This window comes from Sinocyclocheilus rhinocerous, unplaced genomic scaffold (genome assembly GCF_001515625.1).
Source record: "Sinocyclocheilus rhinocerous isolate Xijiao unplaced genomic scaffold, SAMN03320098_v1.1 scaffold168, whole genome shotgun sequence".
Classification (NCBI taxonomy): Eukaryota; Metazoa; Chordata; class Actinopteri; order Cypriniformes; family Cyprinidae; genus Sinocyclocheilus; species Sinocyclocheilus rhinocerous.
Window position 1 is genome coordinate 795,993 of NW_015635532.1, and position 20,034 is coordinate 816,026.

At 37.4% G+C, this 20,034-nt stretch overlaps 1 protein-coding gene across 3 annotated transcripts in view; it reads right to left on the reverse strand.

Annotated features, from left to right (window-relative positions):
* The window catches only part of LOC107747099 (testican-1-like), a 284,652-nt gene that overhangs the window by 99,608 nt on the left and 165,010 nt on the right, over positions 1-20,034 (reverse strand). The window contains exon 5 of one of the 3 annotated variants that reach the window (XM_016561523.1): positions 5,180-5,251. The exons of the other annotated variants lie outside the window; for them this stretch is intronic. Coding sequence (XP_016417009.1) covers positions 5,180-5,251 — 72 coding nt within the window. The remainder of the gene's footprint in view (positions 1-5,179; positions 5,252-20,034) is intronic. 3 annotated transcript variants of the gene reach the window in all.

The window sequence follows — 20,034 nt, forward strand, 5'->3', positions numbered from 1 at the left end:
ATAAATGCAATAGAATAAAGAGAGCTATGAAAAAATAACATTCAGTGTTATTTTACATTTGATTTTAATTTCTGTAGTCTTCATTGTAAAAATTAAATACAGATTAATGCTTACATTAAAGTTATAAAACGTATTCAGTCAAGAGCAGAAAGTGATTTTCTTTGTCTTTTGTTCTTTGATTAACATGACAGACAGTAGCAGGAATATTGGACTGCGGTCCCTTTAAGAGTTTATCCACGGACCCAATATACTGTTACACAACAGGTGTACTCTTTCTCAACTATTTAACATTCCAAAACTGACTGTGTTTAATTGGATACTCGCCAAGACGGGCATTTTGACATAATTTTGTATGTATTTGACCGTTTTAGCGCAGTTATGCGCGGCTGACGTTATTGCCTGTGCTGCTGGTAACAAAACGGATCGGCTCTGAATCGGAAAGAAGTGAGACTGACCGGCCGATCACCAATCCGGGGCGATCATGAGGAAAATCGGCCGATTCCGATCCCTGGCCGATCGATCGGTGCATCTCTAGTTTAGACGTTACTATTACTTTAATATAAAACAAACAAAACAGTCTGCAGTGCATCCTCATGTATGTGTGAAGCACAGTCACAGTGCACTGAGGGCGCTTAGAAACTCAGACAGGATGAGCAAGAGAGCGATGCAGAGGAGAAAAGAGGCAGAGAGGAGGTTAGTGGAGGACAGTGTGTGTGTGTGTGTGTGTGTGTGTTGCTGACAGCGCTCAAAGAGACTCCAAACACCACACAAGAATCCAGAACGCCCTCAACTGCCCAAGAGACGCGGATTAGCTCTTCCTGATTATCTGCCCTGTCACACTGCCGTCATCCTTCACTCTCTCAAAAGACAAACACAATGGCGTGATCAGTTTAACTGCATACAAGAAAACGAGAGAGTGCACAAATCAGACATCCGTGTTGTCATTCAGACCAACAGCACCATTACAGTCATGTATATTTATGTATATAAATAACCATTTGATGCATATTGTATGTATTGAACACATCGAAAATAGCATGTATTTGACCAAAATTTAGAAATGTTTATATGGTTACCAATGAATGGGATGCTACATTTTATTCAAAAGCTGTTGGATATTGACTAAATATCTTCTAATCTATACCTTTTGGCTTTAATAAGATTTCCCCGAAAAACAGGCAAGAATGAATAGGCTGTCCACCGTGATTTCTGTTCTTTCAGACAACAAAGCACTTGAATACGACAAACTCGTAATTACAATTTCAGAAGTGGGAAGTAGGAAGTTTCCGATAGCATGTGAAGGCAGCATTACTGTCATGGGTCTCCAAAAAAAAACATAGTGGCATTCTCAATGAATCACTGTTTTTGAACAAATCAGTTCAGTGGATGATTCACTGACTCCCTTACTTGTTTTAATCCTGGGTGTGTTTGAATGAATCGGTCGAGTAAATGATTCACTGACTCACTCATGAATTACTGTTTTCAAACAAATCGGTTCAGTGAATTATTCAGTACCTTATTCATTTGTTTTGTATCTGAATTAATAAGTGATTTTAAACAAATAGGTTGAGTGAACGATTCACTATCACTCATTTGTTTTAATTCCTGCATGAATGGATGTTTTTGAATAAATCAGTTGAATCAAGGATTCAATGATCCACTCACTTATTTCGTTTTTGACTGAATCAGTGTTTTTGAATGAATCAGTTGAGCGAATCACAACTACGGTCACTTACCGCCCTCTACTATCGTAATTATGTAACTTACAGAAATAGTGAAAAATTCACACAAATAATGTGCAAATTGACAGTCTGACAGATTTACATCTACCTTGTATTTTATTGTTATTTTACTATTTTATTGTTTAAATTTCTTCAGTAATGTGCTTGTGTTTTTATCCTTTTAGTTGTAAAACACATTGGACAACTTGGGTTGCAATAAATGGTGCTATATAAATAAAGTTGCTATTTCTATAATTGTTATTATATTTATTTATTTATTTACATACATACATGTTTGACTGCATTATGCATTACCACAATAGGGGTGCATTCATTTTCAACAATTCAAAAATTCATAAGCTAATTAATAACAGATAAATATAAATGAATAAATACATATGTATATTTATATTCACATACGATATATATTATTTAAATGCATAGGAACAATGTGAAAAACACTCATGAATATTAATTACGAGATGAATATTAATTGTGTGGTGCGACATTCACAGAGTGTTTTCAGTGTTTTGTTTTACTCCAAAGAAAAAACACAACTAATTATGTAACATTGTTGCCTTATACGGCAAATAAATGTAAGTTGTTTGGTTTTGTTTGACGTGTCGTTACTGCTCTTTTGTTGTTGTGGCTATGAGGGCGAGTCTCTCAGCTGTCAGCGACGGTCTCAGCAAAAATGACATATTAGGGCCACTGCAGCTTCGCTCAGAGTATCTGTTTTCACTCTCTCCTTCTTCACAAGAAGAGGAAAGGGGATCTTGTCTTTGTGATGAATTGCGGTGGGAATTACTGCGGTAAAAACACTCGTCTCTTTCATCCGTTGTTCTCTCCTCTCGGCACGTCAGCTCTATTTTGAGGCGAGTCACCATCCACAGCCCAGTTTCCTTTCCAGTGTTTCATTGAAAAAGGACATATCTGCAGCCGCAAGCCATCCTGGCTGAAAATGCACCATCCATCCTCAAAGACTTTGATACCTGTCCTGCAGCCATATTGGCCAATCGCAGCTGTACATCCCAGCTGGCTTTCATTGCCGCCCGACGGCCATTTTGGCTCAGACATGACGAAGTGCTCCCTAAAATGCTGGGAAAACAGCTCACGTTAATGTTGGCTCAGCTGGTGCCGTTCATTTGCAAAGGAGCGCAGATGAAACTGCTTTGGCCCTCAGCATTACAATTTGTCTCATTTTTGCTCTAAAAACAAACTCTCACTCAACCAGCTTCCTCTCCCTCAGGTCAGATCCTTCACACTAGACCAGAGTCTGTCTGTTCGGTTGTTGTGAAAGCTGTTGGATTCAGTTTGTATGACATGCAATTCATCTATGAGACAATAATGCATTTTTCATTGCTTTCTCTTGCCATTTGAGCTCGTTTGCTTTTGATGGTAAAACCAATGTGACAAAAAAACAAAAGTGAAGCACTTTCCAATGTTGGTATTTTCTAACTACGAGTCTTTGCTACAGCGAACCCTGGTTTGAATCAAACAATCAAGTACAAAAACTGCAGACGAGAGAAAATATATGTGTACACTAGCTAGCAGAGCGAGTCTTGACTGTTAAAGTCGATGTAAAATCAAAATCGACCTATTTCCTTCCCTAATACATGATCCTGATCTTACTGTGAACGATTCTTTCGTTCACATTATTCCAAAGGATAAATTAGTGTTTGTCTAAGCAATATTTCATCAATATAATAATGATTTTACTTTTCAGCTGACCTCACCCACTACTCGTCACAAATGGAGACACATTTTTCACCACACAATCAATTCCTTGTGGACAAAATCGGATGCTGTCCAACATTTTTACATTTTACATTTCAATAGGATGCAAGCCACATTATAAAAGAAAAATGGGTTGTGAACATGTTGATTTTAACCATATAAAGCTGAATGTACAGTACATGTATGTCTAAGGCCTCTAAATGTTCAACACGGTCAAAACTTTCTTTTGATCACAATCTACTACATGCCTTCTGTCAAATCTTTACTGATTTTTATAAAGTAAACATAAGAATAACTTTGATATTTCATGAACACTTACTGGACTGAAGCAGCTTAGCTTGATTATCCAGTTTGAGTCTCTAAATAAAACTAAGCTGTTTTTTTTCTCTCCATATTCTCACTGTATCAGACTATATGAACCATAAAGGCCTGATGGATCAAATTTGACACTCAATAAAAAACACATTCAAACTTATAAACTCTTCCTTTTAGAAAAATTTAATTTTTCTGACTATTATTTCACATGTCATCATTCAGTCACCACACACTCTCTATGTGAAACCTCTTGAGTAATGAATGAGATGCTGTTAGAGCCGTCAGGATGGTCAGAAAAGCCCAGGTCCGTTCACTCACTGACTCCAGCTGTTTGCCTCCCCGTGGCTTAATTAGATGAAGTGCAAGAGGCCACTCCAGCTCCTCGGCTCAGCGTGCCAGTGCAGATTCAGCCATTGCGGCTCAAACGCCGCATGACACGCACAGGCTGCCGGACGCTACGGCTGCCCGCTGGACATGAGGGGGTCAGACAACTCGGACAGGCTCGTTTTAATTCAAATCCCACTTATTCTCGCTCTCTCTTTCTCTCAGAGGAATGCGGGTCAAGTATCTCATCACAGCGACGCAGAGCCACGTCAGGTGGGACTGTAAACTCTGACCCCCCCCCGGGGTTAAAGTTCACCTCCCTCACCTCTCCAGCAGAGTGGCCCACAGTTACTGTCAGACTCACTGTTGCTGTGGCAACCAGGACAAAAACCACAAGAGTTGAAGAATTATGCAGCCGTATGAAACACAGGAGAGACACTGTGAGGGCACAGGGTCACAGGGTCACGCTATCATGTTTGGGCTCTTCTACTGAATCTGGAACCTGGCTCATTACTGTCTTTTTATTTTTTTTAAATATTATATATGCGCTATAATATTTATGAGAACGAATAATATTTATTGCGTGGATTTTTGATTACTGGTCAAAGAAATTATCATTTTTATTCAGCAAAGACACGTTAAATTGATCCAAACTGACAGTAAATACATACAAAAGATTTCTATTTTAAAATAAATACCATTCTTTTGAACATTCTATTCATCAAAGAATCCTGAAAAAATCAAATGAATCGCGGTTTCCACAAAAATATGAAGCAGCACAACTGTTTTCAAAATTGATAATAATCAGAAATGTTTCTTGAGCAGCAAATCAGCATATTGATTTCTGAAGGATCATGAGACACTAATGATGCTGAAAATTCATCTTTGAGCACGGGAAATAAATTACATTTTAATATATATTACAATAGAAAACAGTTATTTGAAATTGTAGTAAGATTTCACAATTTTGATGTTTTAATGTATTTTACTGTTTTACTCTATAAATTCATACTGACACTAAACGTTTTGATTGACAGACAGACAGACAGGCAGAGGGGATAAATAGATAGATGTTCACTCACCATCAGCAGTTCTGCTCTTGGTCTGTGAGTGTGATTTAGGTTTCAGTTCTGATTGTGGGTTCGACTCGCTGTCTGTAAGAAACAAATATTACCCCTGTCACATACACATAGAATCAAGCATAAATACTCTTCATATTTCTGCAACGACAGTTACAGTCAGTCGACCGTATTTCACAGCATTGTGTGCTTTGTTAATAATATATGATATAATAAGTACAATTCATAATAAATATTATTCATATCATATAGTCACACTGTTAGCTGAACATGTTCCTCTGATCAAAAGATTCGAAAACAACAGTGAGGAGTCGATTCCAGAATCAGCAATCAGAATAGTTTCCAAAACTGAGGCATCGAACTGCCCTAAATAAGCTGCTCTGCACATTCGTTTTATAGCTGTACCGTATCTTCTGACTAATTGATGTCTAGGAATTTTATGATAAGTATCTGAGACATCTCAGATATGTATGTAATAATACATAATAATAATTCATGTATCTTGATATGTAAACAAAGCCTGACAGAGAACTCCAAGTCTTGTGGGAATTGAAAGACCAAAGGCCAATGAAAGAGCAAAGTCGAGCAATGCCCAATAGAAAATCTACGCAAACATCTGTTTTTACATTGCATTTAATAATAAACCTGATTTGCAGGAGACGTGTCAATGCTGAACAGAATGAAATTCTGAATCAAAATACTTGTGCCGCATTATTACACCAGTGCAGGTTCGTGAAAAAGACACATGTTCTTGAAATACCATGTGCTATGTGAATTCAGCCTGAACCTCTTTTTCAGTTTTATTTATGACAAAGAAAGTTTTTTTTGTGCTGCCTGACACGCTCTCAGTCTCTCTCTCTGACTGTGTCACAGGGGAATAAAACGCCAAATCAATTCACAGCCCAGTGTGTGTGAGTGTGAGTGTGTGTGTGCTGTTTCTCTATTCATTGTGGGAACAATGGTTTTTTTTTTTCATTCTTTGTACACTTCTTTCATTTTTATCCTTTTCCTTCATTCCTTCTGTCCATCTTTGTGAACACAGGGTCAAACAGAGAACAAATATAACTAGCCACTATCAGAAACACCACCAAAATAAAACCTCAAACCAATTTCCTGCATATTTGCTCTCTGATCTTCCCCCACACACACGTTTCCATGTTTTATGGGGACATTCCATAGGTGTAGCCTAATGGTTTTTATACTGTACAAACTGTATTTTTTATCCCCTTACCCTTAAAAAAAAAAAAAACTTCATTCTGTATGATTTGTAACCTGTTTTCCTCATGGGGACCAAAAAAATATCCCCACAAGGTCAAGGATTTTTTGATATTGCCATCTTTGTGGGGACATTTTGTTTAGGTTTACCTGAACCACACACACCTACACACAAATCAATTCAAATCATGGTGTCAGATTCATTAGGAAATATTTGAGAGTGAGAGAATTAAATCACATAATAGGTGTTACTGGTTCTTTCTCTCTCACACACGCAAAAAACTATATAAAAAATTCAGGCAAAATTCAAAAATTCAGAAAAAAAAAAAATTTAACAAAAAAATCAATTGATAATAATAATAATAATAATAATAAATGACAAAATGCACAGCAAAAGTATTAAAACGTAAAAAATTTAATGACAAAAAACTATTCCAAAATATGATTAAAAACTATAATAGTATCTCAATGATACTTAAAATAACACTGTACAAAACTGCACTGCATTATTTAACATAATTAAAACTACTTTAAACTATTTAAAATTGTTGCTTGCTTTATTTAAAAAGGCAAGCAAAATAAATGAAAATCTAGATAAACAAACCGTCCCATCCCTGGTGTGTGTTTGAGATTTTACTTTCATGTTGTTAATCAGCATTCACTAGAGAGTTTGTCAAGCAAACACAAAAACACAGTGTTTGAATATGAATTCCTCATTACAACAATCACTAAAGCAAAAGCCAGACTTCACGTCAACAGATATGATGGATGTTTGCATGAAAAGCTGTCAGGACGCAGCTCTCATCTTCAGACAGTCAGATTAAAGAAAACGCAGGACTGCAGCTGAGACCCGCTGAAATTATCCATTCAATCAAACCACGGACCTTCTATCAAATTCACCATCCAAACAGCAAGTGCAGTCTGACCTGAGCAGAACTACAGCACCACAGCCACAATAAACACGTCACCTGTCTGAGTACAGTTATTATTACTGTTTATCATTAGTTTTGGATCCAGAACCGGACCGGATAAGCCACATTCTACTTTATTTAGCAACTGCAAAAACAGATGGAAGAATGATGGAAGAACTATCTACGATGATTATATGATTATATAATTATTATATGATGATATCAATAAATAATTTATTCAATATTGGTGTGTGTGTGTGTGTGTGTACAGAACTCCATGCTGTAAAAATTATACAGTATAGCAAATGTATCTTTGTACATAAATAATGTGGTAGTCTACATTTTGTAATTTATTTCCATGTCCTTGCAAAATTTTGTGGTTTGAATTAGTATTTTAATTTTCATATTTTTTTTATATTAATTGTAGTTTCATTTTAAATGTTGTATTTTTGTCTTTTTTTTTTGATTTTTGTCTGTATAATAACTATTATTATTATTATTATTATTAAGATTTAGCTGTTTTAGCATATCAAAATAAACTGAAAAAATAAGAAATGTTGCCTTATTGTCACGAATCCGGTCTATGAACTTCCGTTCACTCACCACCAGAGGTCACCCGCTCACCACATGGACTCTCACACTACACAGACTGTTACACTATACCCTGGACTACATTTCCCATCATCCATTGCACTGATTACACCCACAGCTGTAACCAACCACACACCCTACATAAGCCATAGACTTCCTCTCTCTCACTGCCGAGTATTGTATCGCGTTTATCACTCGCCTAGCGATAGCTACTCTACGGAGCCAGTTTCTAGTTTTCATAGTCTAGACATAGTCTTACCCTGCCTGTTTTCTCGTATTCTGATTCTTGCCTGTGTTTCTTGGATTAGCCCTTGTCTCGCCGTTCGGACTCTGTTTGTACCTCGCCTGGACTATTGCTCGTGTTTCTGGATTACCCCTCTTGTCAAGCCCTCTGGATAGCGTTCGCTGTCGACTGACTCATGCCCGTTTTGGATTGCTCTTGTCTCGTCTGTGCCATACCTGTTTGCTGATGTTTTGACCCTGCCTGCTTCTGACCATGTCTCTGAATAAAGCTATGCATATGGATCCGCACGTCTCTCATCCCTGTCGCCTCGTTACACTTGGACATATTAACATGGACATTTTCATGTATTTAATACAATGAATTAAATATAAATTAAATACAAATCAGCTGGCATTACAAACATTGATTATTAATATCAACTAATGTTTCTGGAAATACTCCATATGTTGGGTATTAAAACAGAAGTTACATTCATTGATCTGGATTTAAAACATTTTAATTCTACTTCCTTAAATTCTAATTTGTATTATAATATTCAAATCATATATATCATTTATAAAACTCTCTGTAGATTTCATCCTAAAAGTGTACGTATGCACAAAAGCTAGATTTTGCGTACGCACAAAAGTTTTCAGATTTATAAAACCATGCGTATGCCAGAACCTGCGCAAAAATCCCTTTATAAATCCCAGTCAGGGGAAGATTGTGCTTACGTGCATCTCCACCCTTGACTCCTGAAATCTTATAGAATTGTCTGACTCAGCTCGTCACTGACAAAGTATTTTAAAAAGGAAACGTGCAAATTACCAATTTCTTCAAGTTGTATCCTTCAAATACAGTAGTATTTTTCATATTGTTGTGGAGATGCCTTCACACGACATCAACACCTCCGTGCAGCTGCGGTTGTACAGTAAGTTATTATCATTGGACCTATTCAAACCGGACAATAGACCGTTCGACCACTGAATCCAGCAGTGTCTGCCATAATATCGAAGTAGCTAAGTGGCCATTATTGATCATTGTTCTCACTAAAATATGTTCTCATGAAATGAGATATGCAGTTTAGTTTAAAGATTAATTATTGTGCACCTATAGCACTCCTCGCTGTCATTAAAACATAGCATGCCACAGGAAAAGTGATCAAGCGCATTCACTATAAATATGTCTAAATTCATAAACTTTTTGTTTAACTTGTGCGTAATGACTTTATGTAATTTCAGTGCTTATTTCCATTAATGAGAGTGGAATATTTAATGTAAATGTGTATACTGAAATGAAAACAGAGTTTAAAATCGTCGTTTACTTCATTACTTCTCTCACTCCAGGAAAAGGAGTGCGTACGCATGGTCTAATGTCTGTACGGTGCGTATATATTTACGCCAAGTTTATTTTTTATAAATCCCGAGATGTACATGGAAAATTGCGCACGCATACTTTTATGTCCATTTTGTGCATAAGCAACGTTTATAAATGAGACCCCTGAACATGAATGCAAACTCTACTAGCATCTCACCTCTTTTCTCTTTCTATGAATGCGTCAGGCTCTTTGAAAAAAGTCAGATTTTCTCCATCAAAAGCATCTGACCTCTAAAGAAAGCTTAAGCACAATCTCACAAAGCAGTTAAGTATCGCCACCCAATTAATTACAGCAAGAGGAATACCTTTGAAAAAAATCCATTCATTCAAGAACATTTCTGCTTTCAGCAGCACATGCCGATGTGTGTCGAGCATCAGAATCAATGATTGGCCCTCAGAGACCAATCAGGAGCGGCCAGATTGAGAGAAAGGCCAATCAGAATTTCTATTATTGATCATCAGCTGGCAACATACTCCAGCACACTTTACTTTCTATTTACCATGAAGAAATTGAGAAAGTGAGAGAGATGAATGCAGCAGGGCTAATTAGTGCCAGCTGATTGGTCAAGAGGTTAAAGACCCAATGACCAATCGGATCTTTTTCTCTCTCTTTGACACACAATCGGTTTCAAAGTTAACTTTCTGCTATATCTTCCAATGGCGAATGAGCTGAGAAAATGACGTGGATGTAAACATTTCTTTTTTTTTTTTATCTTTTTTTTATTGTTTTGACATTGTTTAATATACAGAATAACACAGACAAACAATCAGCTTTGCAACAGAAAAAACAAACAAACAAAAAACAACTGATAAATGAAATAGAAGTATATCTATAAAAAAATATATAATAATAATAATAATTTGGTTAAAACTAATCAGTTAAACTGAAGGGTGAATGGCCGAAATATACAAAACAATATTTAAAACCTAATATACTCCAAAATATACAAAGTACAAAGGACTATACATGTACAAAAGATTATGTAAAAAGAAATATATACCCATACAAAAATCTTGACATACAAACAATTGGAACAGCGCTGAAAGAAGTCTACGTCAATAAAAAAAAAAAAAAAAAGGCAATTATAACCCAAACAGGGAACCTTAAACACGACTCTAAATCAATATATATGAAAAAAAATATATAATAATAATAAAAAATTTAATTAAATAAAAATAAACAAAAAAAAACAAAAACAAAAAAAGCCCAAGACCAGAAAGTGTGTATTTGGGAGGGGGGTGAATCTCCTTAATTCAAGTTAATAAACCTTTAAGCTTCTCTAAAGTATGAGCCCAAAGTCTAATGGTGTGCTCTCTGGCGCCATGAAGGCGAGCAGTGGACAGTGGAGCATAAATAGAGATCAAGGCAATATCTCTATTTTCAATATGAACTTTCACAATTGTTATTCTGCCATTGCTATCTGCCCAGGTATCCAAGAGCTTAAGGCGCAAATTACGCTGACATATAATCATCACCCCTTTAGATTTATTTGAAGCTGACGAGGAAGCAAGAACACGGAAAAAGCGATTATACATACGATTTGTATCCCTGTTGACCAAATGAGTCTCTTGTAAAAAGGCTATATTTATTCTTTGTTTCCGCAAAAAGTCCAAAATAGCAACACGTTTCACTGGATTATTCAGGCCGATGTAAACATTTCTTATCTACACTTACAGACACATAATTTCTAATAATTACATTTTATTTAATGTTTTGAAAGAAGTCTCTACTGCTCACCAAGTCTGCATTTATTTGATCACAAAAACAGTCAAATTCTGAAATATTATTACAATTTCAATTAACTGATTCCTATGTGAATATATTGTAAAATGTAATTTATTCTAGGGATGCTCCGATCCGCCATTTTCACCTCCGATACCAATTCCGATACCTAGGGTTCAGTATTGGCCGATGCCGATACCGATACTGATCCGATACCAGTGAAGTTTTTTTTTCCATTTAAATAAATGTAGAATTTATATGTCTCTGTGTGTGGAACTGATAAATATTCTTTCACAATCTACCAAATACAGACTACTTCATTATAAAGAAAAATAAACAATAAATATGAAAAATATATGTATATATGTATGTTATGTATGACAAAAATATATCATAAACTAGGTTAGTGGATAATTCTAGAAGTTATTCTAGAAAAATCAGTGCACAATAATTTTAGAAATCCAAACATTTAGTGAAAAAACAATATTTTGTGGGGAACAATTAAAAGTGTTGCACTAAATATGGTAAAATGTTACACATTGCTATTTGTATTATAAAATCCATTAATGAAAAACATTCATGAATGTATTTATATATAAGTATACTATAAAATTAAAATAAATTTCTTTTAAATGTATAGCATATGTTTTAATAAGGCAACAACATATGATAGATTCGATAGGACAAAACAAAGCTGAATTTTCTGTCTTCAGTGTCACATGATCCTTCAGAATGCATTCTAATATGCTGATTCACTGCTCAAGAAACATTTCTGATTATTATCAATGATGAAAACAGTTCTTGCTGCGTCATATGTTTGTGGAAACCGTGATACACTACCGTCCAAAATTGACAGTAAAGATGTTTTAAATATTACAAAATATTTCTTAAATTATTTAAATTAGGATTTTTAAATTATTGCTGTTATTTTTACCTTTTTATTCATCAAATAATTTTTGAAGGATCATGTGACACTGAAGACTGGAGTAATGATGCTGAAAATTGTGACATATATATATATATGTCTTCATCCATCAAAACTTTACTAGCGAGACTGGTTATCCAGTCGAGAAAACGTATTGTGTGTCTCATCTGGCCATACAGCGGTGGGATGTGTTGACAATCCGTTCAGTCTGTGCTTCACACAGCGCGACGTCACAGTATCAATCACAGAGACAATCACAAAATATGACAGCTCGTGTTTTAAAGCGAAACACACTTGAATGAATAATTAACTGAAAACGCAACGCGAGTCTCTGTTCTCTCTGCAATCTCTGGTTTCCTTTATATTAGCGCTGTTTTGGACGGATTCGCTTACTGGATCATTGGACTGAAAACTTTCTCGGAGTTTAACAGCTTAAAATGATCTGATCTCAAGCAGAGAAGCAAAATTGTGTTAAAGGGTTAGAATAGAATTTGAATTGTGCTTCAGTAATTTTGCGTTAATTGCGTTAAATTATTTTAACACGTTAAGGATTGTAAAACTAATCACATGCATTAACGCGTTAACGTTGACAGCCCTAATATATATATATATATATTTGATGCCGAAGTCCGACCCAAGTGGAGCCGACTGACTGAGGGAGCCCGGCGAGGCCAAATGGCTGATGGTCCACACTGGAATTGAGGGTGGGAGGAGCACAGGCGCAGGAGTCTGGACAGCGGGACGAGGTGGAGCAGAGCCATCCGAGGCTGGAGGCGGGGCCACGGGCTCCTCAGGACCAGGAGACGTAGACTCCCGGCAGGCCTGAGATGGAGCCCCACCACTGAGAGGAGGTGACATAGAGGGACTAACGGGGGATGAAGATGACTGGACAGCAGGAGAGGCGGAGGACTGAGTGGCTTATTCGGCAAGAACACATTACATGAATCAAAAGTGACAGTAAAGGCATTATTTGCTCACCAAAACCAACTTTAACTTGCATTTGGACGTTGCCGGCTCCAGACTACAGCCTTTGATTTGATTCCCAGTAAAGTTCGCGATAAGAGCCGTCCTCACACAGGGTCAGATCTGAATGCTGGCTGAGATTAATCAGTTTGATATTGAGAATACAGTATTTCTGTGTTCAATCCTCACATGACAGAACTTCAAACTCTATCTATGACTTTCATTTACATTGAGGCTTGCGGCAAATGTGATGAACCTTAAAAAGATTTGCTGTGGTTCATATTTTTCTTGCCATGTCTCATGCAGATAACATCTTTGTGCTTGTGTGACGGTCCCACATGGGATTTGCTCTGCATAGTGAATCTAGGCCAAGACGCGGGCTGTATGAGACCAGACTGTACGGCACTAATGATGAGAGGAACGGATCACTGCTGGCTGACGCTAGGGTTTCATGAGTTCTGCCGTCTCATCTCTCTGTTTCTGATGAAGAAATAAACATTGCAAATACATTTTTAATGGCATAATAAAATCATAATGTCATCCTCCTTCTGGCCTGTCACCTATTTTCTCTTTCTGCCCGTTTATGCGTTTTATGGTGTTTCACATTTGGTTGGTTGAATGTGACAAGGAAAGTGCCTCAGTGCCACTATATATACAAAACAAAATACAATAATAATAATAATAAATAAACAAATCAGAAAAAACATGATATAATTTTTTATTTAATATTTAAAAGTTCATATAATAATAAATGTAAAATTAATGTAAAATAATACTAAACAAGCAGCATAGAACATTTAGATTATAATTTAATTAAATTAAGTTAAACAAGCTAATATTTAATAAATAAATAAATAAAGCATTAAAGAATAAAACTGAAAATCAGCACATAACTTTTTTTTAAAAAAGGTAAATAATTTATATTTTTAATTAAAAATAATGTATACAATATTTAATTAAAAAAGTATAAATAAATAAATAGCATTATAAAATAAAACTGAAAAGCAGCATATAACTTAAAAAAAAAAAAAAGAAGGTAAATAATTAATATATTTAGTTAAAAAGGAATACAATGTTTAAGTAAAAAGTATGCATGTATAAACAAATAAACCAGACTCCATGTGAACAATTATGACTTTTTTTTTTTTTAGGATGAAGATCAGAACAAACCGTATGTGCTCAAATCATCCTTACAAACACACATATTGCATTCAAAACTCTGTTAATTGTACTCAAACCGCATCTTTCAGTGAAGTCGTCCAGAAACCTACTTCTATTTGCCCTCTTTCTTTTCTCTTTTTGGTCTCTTTAAACCTACAGGAGAGTGTTTTTCTGCCAGTTAAACGGAGCTGGTCCCCAGCTCCAGATAAAGCGGTATTGCCCCTGTGCATAAATTGCAGGCAGTTTAAACGGCAGATTGTTGTGTTGCCGTCTCTGTGCACCGCGTTTGCTGCCACTGCAGTTTGGCTCTGAAACGCTGACTAAACACCAAAACCATACCAATGCACATGAAGCATTCGGAGAGAATTTCCCCATAACGAGGCTGTAATGAGGCCTGCACACACAATGAAATTCACTGAGAACGCATGCCATGCCACAATAACAGATTACGGCAAAGACAATGTTGCACTCAAACACACACACACACACACACACACACACACACACACACACACACACGCACCGCACAGAAACACACACACGTTATTCTCTGAGCTCCTTAAATCTCTTGTCATGTCTTTAATGGACAAGATCATAACCCTCATTTCTCTTTAAAGTGAATAATTACAGGCTGAGGCTAATTAAATTAGTCAGGCTCAGCCACACTGCTTACACGGTCAGATCCACCCCCTGCTCCACCACATCAGGATGGAGCCTCCATTCCCCGGGCCTCAGCCCGTCTCGGCAGGATGTCTGCTCCCTGATTCAGGTGCCCAGAGATGTAAACTGCACTGAGTGAGAGGAGTTTTCCCTGAGTCCACAGGAGGATCTGGTGTGCCAACTTGTATAGTGGGCGAGAATGCAGACCCCCCTGGTGGTGATGTAGGTGACCACCAATGTGTTGTCTGTGCGGACAAGCACATGATGGCCCCTCAGGTCTGGAAGGAAGTGTTTCAGTGCACGAAACACGGCCAGCATCTCCAGGCAATTCATGTGCCACGTGAGATGGTGGCCTTCCCACAGACCCTGGGCAGAGCGGTTACTCATGACCGCTCCCCAACCCGTGAGGGAGGCGTCCGTCGCTAGCAGCAGTACAGCAGGCCAAAAGATATCACGTTGGACACTGCTGCCATCAGACCCAACAGTCTCTAGAACTGTATTACAGTGAGTGACTGGCCTAGCCTCACACTTTTCACGGCTGTGGGAATCAAATAACACAAGCAGCAGGAGACAAATGTGCCTGCATCGTTGTTGAAATCCATACAACACAGAGAAAATTGGTTCTCTGTACTGGAGAAAGTACACTCTTCTTGGTGTTCCGCCTTAACCCCAGCTCTTTCATGTGAGTGAGAACGACATCTCGATGCCGAACCGCCATCTGTTCTGACTGAACTAATATCAACCAATCGTTGATGTAATTCAATACATGGATGCCCTGGAGTCGCAGAGGAGCCAGAATCACATCCACGCACTGGTGAAAGTGTGGGGTAACAGTGCTAGGCCGAAGGGAAAAACCCAAATATTGGAATGCTTTGCCCCCAAAAGTGAAACTCAGGAACTTCCTGTGTTGTGGAAGGAGGGATACATGGATGTATGCGTCCTCTATGGTAACAAACCAGTCCTCGGATCTGATTTGAGTCACAATCTGTTTCTTGATTGTGGACGTTTTGACAGAATGATTCAGTCGGCACAGACCTAGAATGGGACGCAATCACCCATCCTTCCATGGAACGATGAAGTACCGGATGTAGAACCCGGACACCCACTTGAGAGGAGGAACACGTTCTGTGGCCTCTTTGCTCACGAGAGTAACTACTTTCTGTTCCACTTCCAGAGCCTGCCCGGGACACACCATCCGCAGGACCCATTGAGACACATTTGGCAGAAGTTTCCACGTTGCCAAGAGGTCTACTAAGGGAACCAGTCTCTCGAGACTTAGCCTCTGATACCTAGAGAGTTTAATTCAGTGTCCTGAAGTGGATGACTGGCAGGGAGTGACCAATTTACCCACTCTAGCAACCTCACTTGAGGGGATGAGCATTCTCGTGACGTACCACTGGAGACCGCTGTGCCCTGAAGCTCCAAAGGTGGCGGGGTTAACAGACCAGCCTCCTGAGGGCACTGAGGGGAGATGGGCATCATATAATGAGGTGTGAACCGCTTCTCCCTAATTATGGGAACCAGTCTCTCAAGACTGGTCTCTTGAGCAATCAGCTCGGTGCCCTGAAGCGGATGACTGGCAGGGACAAACCGAACTGGCTGCTTGATAACCTCCTCAGAGGATGTGAGCCTCCCAGTGTCCCATGAGAGCCACAAGAGAGCACTGTATTTAGAGAGTGAGGGAGGAGAAAGGGTAAGGCCCATCTCTAATCCCTCTGCTAAATTAATATAGACATCTAAACTTCTCAAAGCAAGATGACTATTTCATCATTTAATTCCTCAGAATTAAATGTAGCCAAACAACCAGACAAGTAAAACATAAGCTGAATATTATAATAATACATGCAATTTAAAAGAATCATGAATAATAGCTTGCAAACACATTAATACATTTGTATGTGGTGGGAGGAAAGAGAGAGAGAAAGGGAATCTCCTATCTGCTCAAAATTTCCCCCTGCGTTATTTTGTTGCAGATCTGTAATGCACGCATTGCCTCAGTAAGGCGAGATCCAAGCCACTCGATTCTACATTGCATAACACTTTCTTTCCTTGAGAAGAAACGCCAACATTCCAGATAGTGCACATTAGTACACGTCGGGAATTTTATGAATGAACACAGCCAGCCCCCTCAAGAGCTGACTGTGCTTGATCCTCTCTCAAACAAACCACACATAAGTCACGCTGATGCAGCAAGGGCATAGAGAAACACGTGAGCTGAAATGCAGTCTGCTCATATGTAAGAGACTGAGGTGGCAATTCCTCAGTCTCTTCTGTATCAATGTTAACAACATCATCCTCCTTGGAGGAAGATAGCTGCAGAATTGAGCTCTCGTTTGGGGGGAAGAAACCGCAGCGCGGGCTTCTGAACCCTGAGAGAGAGCGCTAGATCCAGGGGGTGAAGGCAGAGAAAGGGCGAGTCTAGTTTCCAACCCCTCCTCTAGATCCATATGCGATCCCCACGATCTCAATCGCTGCCGTGCTTCAGAAATAGCGGGACCAGATCCACAAGGACCGCAAACATGGACACACTCCTCAAAGTGTGCCCGGCGGGAGCAAAATGCTCACAGTCAGCCCCCTCAACTGTGCATGCCCCGCTCCCAAACAAACAACACAATGATCGTATGTATTCACACCTGTAATGTTTAGCGCAGGCAGGGAAAAACACACGGTCTAATGTGCTGCCTGTTTTTCTTGCTCGCCATATATTGTTGTGATTGTGCACTGGCACTGACAAACAACAGATATTTCAGACTGACACACACAGAGCGCTTGTTGAAGACACAGAAGCTAGCGCTGTTTGTTTCGAATGCGCATTTAAGCTTCCTAGTCTCTACATCCATTGGACTGATTTCACACATGCTTCAGGACACGGTCACGCAGAGGCATTCCCAAAGCGTTTCTGATGCAGCGCAAATTCCCTGAAGGAGAATTCAGAATTTCTATTGCCACTTTGTGATTTTTCCCTTTCATGGCTGTACGAACGGTACATCTAACTACATGTGTGGCTGTCAGTCATTTATTATGGTGCTTAAGAAGGTGTTATACAGTGAGTAGAGAGCAAATCAGCTCACTAGGTTTCAGAGCGGCACTATTTACCAAGATCAGTGAGGTGAGCTGATCAGAAGTGTGTGAGAAAAGCAGGATTAGTTACAGAAATCATGCTTTGTAGCGTTTCTTAAAGGAGTCATTCACACAGGATAAAACTAGTGCAGATGGTACACACACATACACACACTCATTCTCTTAGTCTCCATATGGTGTGGTCATGCATGCATCTGCCTGCTGGTCTCTATTGGTGTTTCTGTAAAAACAATAGAGCTTGATTAGTTATTCATGGAGGTTTGTCATTATCGTCAGTGTTGGGAAGATTACTTTGGAAATGTAATAGGTTACAGATTCCAAGTTACCCTATTTAAAATGTAATAGTAGTGTAACTTTTTCAATTACTTTATTAAAGTAATGTAACTGATTACTTTTGATTACTTTTTGATTACTTTTCTACATTTCTAATGAATGTTTATTTGCAACTGTTAATCATTTTCAAACATTTACACCATGCAGGGTTAAGCTTACAGTAGTGCTCAACACTGTCAGACTTTCAAAATCCTTCATCACTTGAATTAAGATGATCAAATTTGAACACATCCACCACAAAATCAGACTTTAGTACCGCCTTTTACTTTGAGATTGATCTGAAGTTCAATGCAGATTTAAAATCATAAGAAATAGTTAAGATAAGAAATAAATGATAATAATAAAAATAAAAAATAATAATAAATAAAAGCATATACATCAACTCAAATACATGATTTATTAGAGATTTAATTATCGAATGGAGAATTCTGAAATAATCGCTTTAGTACATTCAGCAGGCAACTATACGATAATAATATTAAAATAGCAGGCCAAATCGGCTTCTGTGTTTTCCGCATCGTGGAAATTATAGGGCCGTATGTCTCAGAGTAGTCAGCGCAATTTGGGAACGAAATCAATTAAAATAAATTAAAGTGTGTAAATATTCAAATGTAATCCCCTTTGTAATCGTTAACATTTTCATAAGTAACTGTAATTTAATTACACAGTTTTTCTTAGTAACTGTAACTGATTACAGTTACATTTATTTTGTAATTAAATTACGTAACGCCGTTACATGTAACTAGTTACTCCCCAACACTGATTATCGTTAGCAGAAGTGCTCAGCAGAGCGGATGTTAAATTAATATCAAATAGCGTTTAAAAAACTGACCCTCTATTGCAGCTTTAGCACAAGCATCTGTGAAGGATTTCTTCACTTCAAGAAGTTTTTCTGTTTTTTTTTTTCCTTCAGAGCAATTTCTCTTTTTCTACAGCTTTACATTTATTCATCTGGCAGATGCTTTTATTTAAAGGGACTTGCAGTGCATTAAAGGTTTACATTTTAATCAGTATTGTGTTTCCTGGGAATCAAACCCACGACCTTGTCGTCATATACAAATCATCTACATGCCTGAAATACTTAAATGATTTACTACAACTGCAAAAATGCTGTATATAGCAATTCTGGGCAAATAGTTTCACTGGAAATGTGGTGTTACAAGAGTGTTAAAATCCTACATAGCACTGGAATATTTCACTGTATAATTCACTTGTCTCTTTCTATTCGTCAAAGAATCCTGAAAAATTAAATGAATCACCATTTCCAAAAAATATAAAACAGCACAACCATTTCCAACATTGATAATAATAAGACATGCTTCTTGAGCAGCAAATAAGCATAAGGGTTATTATTGTTAACTAAAACTACAACTATAAAAATATATATTTTTAATACTTGAAATAACATAATAAAATAAAAGACAAAAAACTTAAGACAACATTTCTCATTTTCACTTAGTTTATGTTTAAGTACTAAAATCACTAAAACTGAAAACTATAACTATATAAAAACTAAAAACCAACAAAAATTACTAAAACAAACAAAAACAAAAAATTACTAATTACTAAATTACTAAAATTTTAACTAAAAGTAAAATGAAAACAGAAAATATAAAATGAAATATAATCCAAACTTTTTAATATACAGTATATATATATATATACTGTATATATATATATATATATATACACTAC